Source organism: Callospermophilus lateralis, chromosome 10 (genome assembly GCF_048772815.1).
Source record: "Callospermophilus lateralis isolate mCalLat2 chromosome 10, mCalLat2.hap1, whole genome shotgun sequence".
NCBI lineage: Eukaryota > Metazoa > Chordata > Mammalia > Rodentia > Sciuridae > Callospermophilus > Callospermophilus lateralis.
In genome coordinates, this window is record NC_135314.1 from 9,754,301 (window position 1) to 9,766,789 (window position 12,489).

A 12,489-nucleotide genomic window follows, 5' to 3' on the forward strand; every position below is an offset into this window, starting at 1 on the left:
TCTACTGGGGTGTTTCCAATCTTTCCCCAGTAAACTTAAGTCTAAGCTGGGTTCTGTGGCACAAGCTTATAGTCCTAGCAACTTGGGAGGCAGAGGCAGGAGGATCACAAATTTGAGGCCAGCTTCAGCATCTTAGCATGTCCCTGTCTCAAAATAAAATTATACAAAGGAATAGGGATATAGCTTACTGGTAGAGCACTTTTCCAGCATGTGTGAGGCCCTGGGTTTAATCCCTAGTACTATGAAAGAAGGGGTGTATGATTACTGACTTGAGATATGTTTAAGTGAGCATATTGGGGAAGTATTCATCTTCCTATTTATCAAGATTTTAAAAACCAGGAGGAATTGTAATTTAACTGATGACTATATAGCATCTCCCAACATACTTTATGGAAAAGTCTTTCTGTGATACATCACAATAATGGGTTTCTGAATGGTGACCAACTCTTCTCTAATTCTTTCCCTAATTCTACACTGTTGGATCAGTTGGCCGATATTGCAGTTGGAATATTTACATCTACTCCATCAGTGAAGTTGGCCTATGTTTTCTTGTAGTTCAGTGACTATATCAGGTTGTCATTGGTAGGCCAGATTTCTCCTTTCTCCATGCTCTTTAGACCTCTAGACCTCTCCAACCAATAAGGTTCTGTAGGATTCACTTTTAAAACCATTGGAACCACAAGCTCTGGCTCTCTGGGTGAATAATTTTTTTTTGGATAAAGTTTTTTGTTTTTTTTTTTTAATTTTCCGTTTCACCAATATCTTCTGATTTTTAAAAAAATCTCTTGAGTTCATTTTTGGTCATTTATATTTTCCTGGAAATGCACTCATTTGGTCTACTTTGAAATCTATTTAGAGAACTTAACAGAAGAATTGAAGAATCATTTATCTGGTTCCCTTCACATCTATGGCTACTCCATTTGCGATCCTCATTTTATGTATTTGTTTTTCTCCTTCATTTCTTATTAGGGCAGCTAATTGTTTACCCATTTTATTTCATTTCCTGCCCCCAAGGAATCAGCTTTTAGATGTGTTATTTGTTCTACCGTTTTATTTTTGGCTTCTAAATTCTGCTCTTATCCTTTTTAATTATTTTTGACCTGCTTTCTTTAGATTTATTTTGTTGTTTTCTCCTAAACATCTGGAATTAGTGCTTAATGGAAAAATCTTAAATCAGCTTTATTGAGACATAATACGTACCATAGAATGCACACATTTTAAGGATACAGTGGATGATTTTTAGTAAATATATACAACTGTGCACCATCAGCACAATCCAGTTTTAGAATATTTCCAGCAACCCCCAAAGTTACCTCCTGCCTCTTCACATCAATCCCTGCTCCCACCTTAGCCCTTGATCCCTACTAATCTGTTTTCTGCCTCCATGATTCTGCCTTTTCTAGAAATCTCATGTAAATTTCACCATGGGATGTATGGTCTTTGGGTCTGTTTTTTTTTCTTTTCTCATTCCTTGCAATGCTTTGAAGGCTGATGCACGTTCATTTCTGAATAGTATTTCTTCCTAAGGATTCGCCACATTCTGGTTTTCCATTTGCCAGTGGGTGGAAGTCTGGATTCCTTCTGAGTTGGGGACATTATAAATAGTACTGATGTGAACATTATGTGCAAGTGTGGACGTAGATGTACATTTTTCTTGGGTAAATTAACAGGAGTGGAATTGCTCAGTCATAAGGGATTTATTTAGCTCCTGAGAAATGGCCAAATTATTTTCCAGGGTAGCCATAGCATTTCACAATCCCACCAGCAAGAGTTGAGAGTTCCTCTTTTCCTACAGCCTGGCTGACACTCTCCCTTGTTAGGATGATAAACACGTTAGTGGGAGTGGGGTGACGTGTCACTGTGGTTTGGATTGTGGTTCCCTGGTGTCCTTTCATGTGCTTCCTGGACACTGGTGCATCTTCTTGGGTGGCATCATTTCAATTCCTTGCCCTACTTTTTATTGGACTGTTTGTCTTCTTACTAAGTGAAGGTCACATTACATAAAATCTACCTTTTTAGGGTGTGTAATTTAGTGACACTTGGTACATTCACAATGTTGGGCAACCGTCACCTCTGTGTAGTTCCAAAATGTTTTCATCATACCAGAGGAAACCAAGCTCCTGCCATGGAGCAGCTACTCCCCAATCCCACCCCACCCCCCCCCCCGCCCCCGCCCCCGCCGTCCCCCTTCCCCGGCCATTGGACTCTGCTTCCTGTCTCTGTGGATCTACCCATTCTGGATATTTCATGCAAATAGAGCCATTCCGTGTGGCCTTTTGCGTCTGGCTCACTTCACCTGTGTGTCTCCGTGATGGATGTGGCAGCCGGTCAGGGCTTCATTCCTTCTTATGGATGGACAGCCGTCCACTGTGCGCATGCCCCACATTCTCTTCACATCTCTCCCTTCACCCAAACGCAGGTGTTATTCCCACCTCTTGGCAGTTGTGAACGATGCTTCTGTGAACAGAATTCGTGTGCAAGTACTTGTTGGAATGGCTGTTTCAAATTCTCTCGGGTAGATTCCAAGAAGTGGTATCTGGAGAGCGTTTCCAGAACCACTCTGGGTTTCTAGGACTGACTTTCTGAGAAACCTCCATATTCCTCACCAGAGCAGCTGCACCCGGTCCCAGGCCTCCCCAAACCTGCTGGTCTCCTCTTCTCCTTGAGTCCTCCCTGAGTGTGGTGCGATTTGTGTTTCCCTAACTAATAATGAAGCTGGTCACCTTCTCCCACACTTGCTGGGTTTTTGATGCAGTGGTTATTTTTAAATGTACCTTTTTGTGTGTAGTTAATTCTCTGTTTCTCAGGCCATACCTATTGGCTGTCTAATCTAAGAGAACATAAAATTAGAAAGCTACTAGCTTTCCTGCTTAGACTGACCACGTTTTCTGATGATTCTTCCTAAAGAAAGATCTCCTCTTCCATCTCTTCATTCCCTACTTTAGCAGCTCATTTGTTTCCCTATGGTTTAAGTCCATTTTTTAATTATTTTTGTTTGTTTCCTTGCTTACTTACTTGGTTTTTTGTCTCTCTTTCCACTAGAGAGAAGCTCCCTGAAGGCAGAGAATCGACCTTGCTCTCCTCTGTATCCCCAGCACTTACTTATGTCTTATGGGCACATAAGAGGTGCTTAATAAATCACTTATAATGAATATTTGAATAAATGAACCAATACAAGTCTGATTTTATTCAGAATGACTCTCCTATATGATGGACGTATATCTTACTTTTAGATCCAAATGTAGTAGTTCTTAAGAGTTGCTGCAACAAATTAGCACATGGTTATTGGCTTAAACTTCAGAAGCTTATTCCCCTGAAGTCCCGGGGTCCACTTACATGTGCCAGCATGGCTACACTTATTCTGGGGGGAATTTTCCTCTTGAAACTTCAGGTGATTTCAGGATTCCTTGGGTAGTGTCCCTATCACTCCAGTCTGCCTTTGCCCTGGCCGGGTCTCCTTCCCCATGTGTCCCCTCCTTTTCTGTCTCTGAGAAGGATACTTGTCATTGGAGTTAGGGTTCACCCTAATCCAGGATGCTGTCATTTCAGAATCCTTAAATTACTTATGCAAGAGCCCTTGTTCCAAATAAGGTCACATTCTCAGGTCCCAAGTGGACGTATCTCTTAGGGACTTGCCATTCAACCCACCACACCAACTAAACAAGCTCTGTACAGTCTGTCTTCTAAAATCTCTTTGTCCATTGTCTTCTCTCCAGACTTCTCCTTCTACTGTCTTTCAGACGCCCTCAGCTCCTGCCTGGCTTATGTCCCCAATGTCTGTCCCTTTTCAATCCAGGCTCCGTGGTGCGGCCAGTGGCTTAGGACAGATTAGCTTTTGTCTTGAGCGTGGGCTTCAGAGAGGCTCGATCTCTGACCAGCATCCCAGTTCTATAGTGGTCATCGCAGTGGTCTCCTGACTCAGGCCTGTCAGAGCCACACCCTGGAATTTCCCTGGCTGGACAAACCACAAAGTGCCCTGCCTGCTGGTGGTGGAACTGTTGAGGGTGAGTCTGGGCACCTGCAGCAGGAGGCCATCAGGGCAGAGATGGAGAAGGAGAGCCCCGGATGCTCCTGGATCTGCCCCTCAGGCCGGCTCTGCCCTTCCTGCTTCTTGCTCACGGGAACCAATAGACACTCCCTTTTGATTCACTCTTGAAAAGGGGCTCAGCATCCCAGGGCATCTCCAGGGTGACCACATCCTTACGGACAAGACCCGTGGGTTGATAACAACACAGCTTTATCTTTGCTCTCATGCTCCTTACACCTGTTCTGCGGGCCCTTCACACTGGGCGGTGTCATCTCTCCCTGCCCCTGCCATCTTAGGCTGGGAACAGTCTTAATGTGCCGTCTTGTGTCACAACCAAAAGTCTGAACTGGATTTGGGTTGAGACTCTGCTCAGTGGCAGCTGCAGCGGTGGAGGGAGCTGGGAAGTGGGGTGGCCTGGTGGCCCTTCCTTCCCCAGGGCCATCTCCTCTCCTTCTCCAGGGCGGAGTTGGGGAGGAGCAGAGGCGTCCTGTTCTGCTGTGTGCTTGCTGCAGCCAGTTCCCCCAGCCAGAGTGTCCCTGGGGGACACCGCTGAAGTCTGGAGACCTGTTCAGCATCTGGGCCGACTACACTAGGCCCGTGTTCAGCAGAGGTCCCCGGGGAGCAGTTGGAAGCCACAGCAGCAGAGGATTACTCCACTTGGCTTGGCTGGGCAGCCAGACTAGCCACCCTGCTCACCCCGCACCAAGCCTGGGAGGCCTGGTCAACCAGAAGGCCCTAAGAGGGAGGCAAGTACAGGAGGTTCTGCCATCAGGGAGGTGGCAATGCAAGCAATTAACTAGAAGAAGAAGCGAGGTGTGATGGCATTTGCCCTGTTTGTCAGATCAGGCGAGGCAGGCATCCACCAAAGGAGGCAGATTTAAAAGGGCCGCTGAACGAGGCTTTATTGAGATATCACTCCCGGGAGGAACTCGATCAGACCCACAGAGGGGACAGGGGAAGGGTCTGAGGAGTAACATCGTGGAAGCTCGACCAGACTGGACTTTTATGGGGCTTCCAGCAGGAAGGGAAGAGCTTGGGACAGGAAAAGGTGTTTCTAGGGTCCCTTGCCCCCTTGGAGGTGGTCAGGGGAGTTGGCTGAACTCCAGGATTGGCCAGGGGGTCCTGCTGACTGACCGTGATTTGGAATCTTTACCCCCACCCAGACCAGGACACTCTTCATCAGACGGTACCATGTGGCCCTGTCCAGATGGAAAGTCCCAGTTGAAAATAGCATTTGCATTTTCCTTATGGACCTTAACCCTTGTTTCCATCGACGATCAGGGCTTTCCAGACAGCGGGAAGAGGTTCACACTGGGTACAGAAAAGTGCTCACAGCACAGACGAGCAGCTCTGAGGGTTGATCCTGTGCAGGACTTAACCAGGACCGAGTCCCCCTACCGTCACCCTCACCTGAAGGCTGTCCGTTGTCTGTACTTCTAACCTCATAGGTTAGTTTTGGCCGACAGGGAGAGATTTAAGGTTGTTCATACTGTAAGGGAACAAATAGAAGATGGTGGGGAACCGAGGCTGAGAGGATTAAATGAGCCCAAAAGCCATCTGCCTGCAGCCCATCTGGCCTGAGGGGTCAGGAAATGCCACATTCCTCAACAAACTGAGGCGGAGGCGGAAGGCCTGGCAGTCCACGCAGCTCATGACTGTGGGGGTCGAGAGGATTAGTTCTGGGTGTCCCTGGGTTGCTAACAGCTGACCTCCTGGGATCGGGGACAGCACTTCCCAACACAGCAATGCCTTCCTGCCCTTGGGCGCACACACAGAGAAGAAGGAGGAAGTGGTGAGATCCTGGGGGTCTATAAAAGAGCAAGACATGCCCATTCCCGTGGGCATCCAGCTGGGGGCCTCCCTTTCTCTGGAGAAGTGTGTCTCTGTCCCTTTCTTAAATAAAACTTTCTTTCTACACTTGATGCAACGTTTTGCAGTGTTTATTCTTCAACACAGGGCGGGAGGAGGACCGATTCTGGTCTCCAAGACCAGTATGAGCATGACCCCCAGAGACAGTCCACAGTTCATCCTGCAGGGCCACAGCGCGAAGCTCTGGTCTGTCTGGAAGGTGACATTCAGGAGGTGGAAGGAGGACTTTGATGTCAGAAAACCCGCCTCTGGCATCTATGAGGTATGTGACACTAGGCCAGTCACCTCCCTGAACCTGCGGGTCCCCTCTTTAAGCAGAGATAATGCCCCTGCTTCACAGGATTCTCGAAGGTGCCAGTTTGACAGCTGGGCAGTGCCTGACACAGGACATTCCTTAATGTTGGTGGTCCCCGCAGTGTGGGCTGGCAGGACTCGCACCCCAACGGTTGCTTCACAAAGGCCGCTTTCCCAGTGGGGCCTCATTTTTCTGGAACTCCCCAACTCCCCACTTCCCACGAAAACCTTCTCCTGAGCTGAAAGCCAAAACCCACCAATGACACTCCACCTCCATCTCTTGCACACCAGGCTCGGATGTCCCCTCCTTACCCCACGGCCACCTGTGGATTCAGACACCTACTCAAGGAGTGGCCTTTTCCACAGACAGCCCAGGCCTTCCTCAGGAGGACGTGGGATCCTGCTGAGTCTCCACTCTATGAGACTGTGGCTTACAGAGGTGGGGACTGGCCCAGGGTCACACAGCAAGGGCACAGCCGGGGTGAGACCCCTGACCCCCCAGCCCTGGTCACTGCCATCTTCCCCTTATTACCGGGGCCACAGAGCTCTGCCCCTCCCACCTCACATTGGCAGTGTCAGAAGTCCCTGTCCACAGGGCACAGCAGGAACGACATGGTCCATCCAGAGCAAGAGACAGCAGGAGGCGAAAGAAAAGTTTACATCTGGTTAATGGGTGTATTTGCTATTGAATAGGTAACACAAACATTCACACACACACACACACATACACACACACACACACAGGCTTGTGAGTTTGCATGCACAAGCACATTTAAAATTCTTCAAAGCATGAAAAATATACAGTGAGAACTCTCTCCCACCCCTGCTGTCTGTCCACTGTTCTCTCCTCCCCAGGTACCTCTGATCTTCATTTCTTGGGCTTTCTCTCCATGGTTTTTCAATGCCCACAAGCAAAATCAGATATGTGTGCTTTTCTCTCCATTTGTTGAACATACGGGGCAACATCCCTCTCTGCTCTTATTCTTTTAATGATCTACCCTGGAGGTCATTACTCATCAGTGCACAAACAGCTTCCCCACTCTTTTTCACAATTGCATAGTATTCTATCTATATGATAACTTTTAACAGTTTTATTGAGATACAATTCACATACTGTAATATTCACCCATTTAAAATAAAGATTGAAAGGTGTTTAGTACAATGAGAGTTGTGCAACTAGCATCACAATTTTAGAAGTTTCATAGCTCTCAAAAGAAATCCTGTCCCCTTTGTTATATTACCCCCCAAACCCTATACCCTAGGCAGCCACGAATGGTTTTCTGTTGCGTAGATTTGACAGTTCTGGATATTTCATATACAAATGGTATCACATAACGTGTGGTCCTTCCTGATCAGCTTTTTTCCCCATGTGGCCAAGATATGTTCACTTTGCAGCGTGTGTTAGTACCTCGCCCTTTTTTATCGCTGAATAATAGCGTTGGAAATGCCACATTTTATGTATCTGTTTATAGTTGATAGACATTTGGATTACCTTTAAGATGATTAAATTTTCATTTAATCAAATAACATCTTAAAAAAACAACAATCTCACAGCCATGTCAGGGCCCTGTCCTCAAGTGAAGATTCGGGGGCAGGGGGCTGACACCATGACTGCATTGGAACTGCGTCTTCTGAGGTCACCTCCCCCTTTCCTGGGAACTTCTGCCCTGGACTCCTGTTCTAGCACTTTCCAGTCAAGTCTACCCCAAATCCAACATGGCCTGTGACTATGGGGTCTAGGAACAGGACAGCCGAGCCTCTCAGTCTGGCCCATGAACCCACTGCCCACCACCCCTGGCTGGGACCCCTCAGCGTGTCCCCTGGGCCTGCTTCCTCCCGCTGGGTGTCCTCAGCAGGAGACTGTCCAAGAGAAAGCTGAGTTTCCTGCCTGTGATGAGGCCATAGGCCACACCTACAGCCAGTGCAGACGGGGAGGTTCAGGGGACACCCTGGCTCTGAGCGGCAAGCCAGTCTCAAGGACAGCTCCCTGTCACCGCAGGCCTCCATGGGCCCTGGAAGTGCTGGGGACTACCGAGGACCTCTGGGGTAGTTTTTGAAAATATCCTGACTTAGACCTCTTTGATGAGTCAAAGCCAGGAAGAGCTTTTCCTTCTGGGCCAACAGAAGACAGACGGACAGGAACCTCGGTTAACTGAAAAGAGAGAAAATCTATGTCCTTGCTCATTTCCTGCCTCCTGGGCCCCCATGCTACTCCCTGCCCAGGAACCCCGTGCTGCTGCCCACCGGGGGACTGTGATGGTCAGCAGGGAGAACTGCCTTTCTTCTGGCTTCCCACGGCGGCCATTTGAACTCACCTCCGGGAGAGTCAAGGGCAGGACGGTGTGAGAAGGTGAGTGTCCCGTTACAATGCAAGGCTGGCAGCTCCAGAACTGCTTCCTAATTCCTTAAATTACAAATGCAAAATAATACAGCTCTTCTACAGGATGTGTTAATCCCCTGAGATGTCTCCTGGCTTTTTACAAGAAAAAGGTCACGTTCATTATATTGCAATCGTTAATATAATGAGTTTCTTTTTTGTAGAAAATGGACACATCCGGGAAACTAGCTATACCTAAAAATACTGATATCTCTGAGTCTTGGGTTAGAAAAATGAATGAGCAACAAACAGATACCAATTAGGAGGCACTTATGGAGCATCTTTGGTCTCCCAAGAGGTTGAGATTTAGCCTACGACATTTCTGAATGTGTCTGTGATGGTGGAGGGCAAGAATTGGGGTCTGAGCCAGGGAGCCAAGGATCATGTGTGATTTCTGAGGTTCTCATTGTTCTCTTTTGTTTACTGGCTCCCCAAGTAGAGAACACAGTTTTGAATTAAACAGCAATTGAGATCTTAATCTTCCCATCTGACAAGGGCACATGATGTCTTTACCCAGGGGCACTTTACCAAGGAGACCAGAAAAGCACCCACTTGTACTCTTTCGTTTTTAGATTTATTTATTTTTTAAAATAAATGGACATGGTACAAACTGTACAAAAGAGCAGACAGTAAAAAGTACATCTTCTTCCTCCAGTTAGTTCTCTTCCCTGGAGGCAACCACAGGTACCGAATTCTTGAGTTTTCTCCTTGAGATACTCTGTACTGCTGTGGTTTAGGTAAGTGACCCCCAGAGTCTTGGTCGCCAGTCTGTGGTATTATTGGGGAGTGTGGAATATTTAGGAAGTGCAGGCTTACAGGAGGACTTTGGGTCATTGGGGGTGAGCCCTAAAGGAGATTTTGGGGTCCTGCCTCCTCTTCCACACGTCCCCACCATGACGTGGTGGCTTGCCACAGGCCCCAAAACAGTGGGGCCAAGAGACCATGGACTGGAAACCTCTGAAGCTGTGAGCTAAAACTAATCTTTCTCCTTCATCGACTTTGCTTCTTTATAAGTTTACTTATCTCAGGTATCTGTTACAGCAACAGAAAGCAAACACACAGCACATAAACCGCGGACAAATAAAAATAAGCATCCCCTCCCCTCTTGATTGCTTACTATATGGGCTTTAGCTTATTTTTTTTTTTTTTACTTATCAATGTTTAATACCTAAAATCTTCCTTTTTATGAATGTATAGGGTTCCATTGCATGGAGTTTCCAAAATGAATTTAACCATTCCTCAGTGGATACTAATCTGGCTGTTCCCAATCATTCATTAGTCATCACAAACCAGGCTGCAGTGATTTATATTAAGCATCTAGTCATTCTCTGTCTCCATGGGGGAGTTTTCCAGAGCCCCAACAGACACCAAAATCTGCATATGCTTAAATCCTTTAAGGGCATAATATTTGCGTATAATTTAAGTCCTCTCCAAATTAATTATAATACCTAATACAATGTGAATGCTATATAAATCATTGTCATATTGTGTTGTTAGAGATTTTTTAACATCCATACATGCTCAGTGCTGGTGCAGTTTTTTCTTTCTGAATATTTTGATCCGTGACCCTCTGAACCCCCGGATGCAGAACCCATGGATACAGTGGGCTGACTGCACTGTCCTATCAGCCATGTTCCAGAGCACCTTTAGGATTAATTGCTAGAGGTGGAATTGCTGGGTCAAAGGTAAATGCATTTGGATATCAGTAGACCTTGGTGGGCCTTGCATACTCCATGATTTTATGCTGAGACCAGCGGTTACACAGGGGCCTCACTGCCCCACAATGTATCCACAGGTGGATTTGAAATATCACTAGTTACAAACCTGACGGGTAACAAAATAACTTGTAGTTTTAGTAGATGAATGATATCGAGCTTTTCATTGTGTTGACGGTTCCTTTTCCCCTAGGATCTCTTTGTCCACACCTTTTGCACATTTTTCTAGAGGGTTGCAGACTTTTTCTTACAAACCGAGAGCCATTAAGAAAATTAGTGCTATGAATTCCATCGTTCCTCTGATTTGCCATTTGTCTTTTAGTTTATGTTATGCAATAATTTTAAAAAATTTAAATGTAGTTGAATTTAACTTTTTCTTTCTCTCTTCTGCATTTTTCTGTTATACTTAGATAGGACATCCCAGTCTGAGATGATAAGGGGGAAAAAAATCTGTTGTGGTTTTTTTTTTTCCTAAGACTTTACATTGTTTCATTTTTTTTATGTGAAATTCTTTGCTTTATCTGGACTGTCCTGGTACCCATGATGAGAGATGTGGGTCCAAAGCTTATTGCTCCAATGCTACTTATTGAAGAGCCCACTTTTCCCGCTCCTGATCAGAAACACTCCTTGATTATCTACCTCAGCCCAGTTCCTCGCCTGTGGGGGTGCCTTCACTCTGCTCCATTGGTCTTTTGCTTATGTATCAACAATACCTTGTTTTAGCTATTGTAGTCTCACTGGGAGATTTTGCAGGGAGAATTGGATCCCTCCCCTTTGTACCCTGCCAAGCGCAGCTGGGCCATGATCTTATACACACAAGTTATACTTTCTGGCTGGCGAGTTTTAAATTTCTGGTTAGGTTAACTCACTCATCACTTTTTTCTCCCAGATTTTTCCTAGTTAGTTTTGACAATTACTTTTTCCATACAAATAGTTTATCTATTCACAAAGAAATCCTACTGATATTTATACTGCACTTTTTGGGGAACAGTAGAAATGATCTCATGTCTCCTATTCAAGAACTTGGTGTTGAGAACTCTTGATTTTTAAAGCTTTATTGAGGCACATGTTTCTGGGCTCCCATCCATGTTGTAGAGAACACCCCTTTCAGCAGCTGCAGGGAAAAGTAGCACTCTCACTGGTGTGGCTCAGCCAGGAGGCCTCAGCCCAGGATGCTGCATCTCATCTGGACCTCTTTGTTTCTCAGTGATCACGAGGACACCCCAGACCCAGGCCAGCTCTCTCCTGAGTGACCCCATGGAGGAGAGGAATGGCACCAACTCCACCAGGTTCCTGTGGCTGCCGGAGGGGACAAGTGCTGCCTGGTACATCCTCACCATCGTCGGCATCTATGGGGTGATCATCTTCTTCCGGTTAGCCAGCAACATCCTCAAGAAGAATGATAAGTCCTTTGAAGATATTTATTATTCAAATTTGACGTATGAGCTCAAAAAGAAAACGTTCGAGAGCAAGGTGGCCAAATGTTCCTCACTGACCCTTAGCAACACAGATGTCCTGCAGCCCGGCCAGGCCAGCCTAGGGTCAAAGTGTGCAAAGAGTGGACCTCAAATTGGAACCCAGGGAATCCACTGAGAGAGAAGGCAGAAGATTGAAGGGATCAGCTTTGGATTTACCTGGAACTTTAACAGAGAGGTCACACCCTTGTTCTTGGGACCAAGAAAGGCATCACTGAGCTGAGCCTGCTGGATGATGGCTCTGTGACTAGAAGCCAGCAGCCTGTGTCCATCTCGGGCTTTCTGATGATTGGAGAACAGACAGTGGGCAGAAGAAGGCCATTTGCCCCTTTGCTAGCAAATTCTGTGCCCCAAGGAAGGGTGTGGGCTTCAGTGTTCCCAGAGGAATCCAGGAGACTGCAGGGCACATACAAATCAATAGTTTCTTGTCACGAGAAAAAGACTGAATTTGGAACAAATGTGCGGAGTTAACCTTCTGTGGAGTCTCCTAAACTTTGAGTGATCAGTTGCACACCTGGAATATATGGGAGTTGAGATAGATGGTCCCAAAGGGCCAATGCATTTTAAATACACTGACTCCATTAAATTTAGGACCAAAGCTGTTCACATCAGAAGTTAGGAATTCTTCCGTCTCACGGAGAGTGTGGTACATTGAAGAAAGCATTAACTTTAGAGTCAGACAGACCACTTTGGTGTCTAGGCACAAACCACTTCACCTCTCTGGAACTTAAT

The 12,489-nt window shown here is 46.3% G+C and overlaps 1 protein-coding gene across 1 annotated transcript; it reads left to right on the forward strand.

The window, feature by feature from the left end:
• Positions 1–6,026: 6,026 nt before the first annotated feature.
• Positions 6,027–11,875, forward strand: Smim34 (small integral membrane protein 34). Its single transcript, XM_076868628.1, has 3 exons — positions 6,027–6,158; positions 6,482–6,629; positions 11,490–11,875. Exons 1-3 carry the CDS (start codon positions 6,027–6,029, stop codon positions 11,873–11,875), a joined length of 666 nt encoding a protein of 221 aa, XP_076724743.1.
• The last annotated feature ends 614 nt before the right edge of the window (positions 11,876–12,489 follow it).

Excerpts from the sequence above, each read along its gene's own strand:
- Smim34 (XM_076868628.1), top strand. The coding sequence starts at position 6,027 with ATGACCCCCAGAGACAGTCCACAGTTCATCCTGCAGGGCCACAGCGCG. Across the intron at positions 6,159-6,481 it reads CCGCCTCTGGCATCTATGAG|GCTCGGATGTCCCCTCCTTA; the intron begins GTATGTGACACT and ends CTTGCACACCAG. Across the intron at positions 6,630-11,489 it reads TGAGACTGTGGCTTACAGAG|TGATCACGAGGACACCCCAG; the intron begins GTGGGGACTGGC and ends TTTGTTTCTCAG.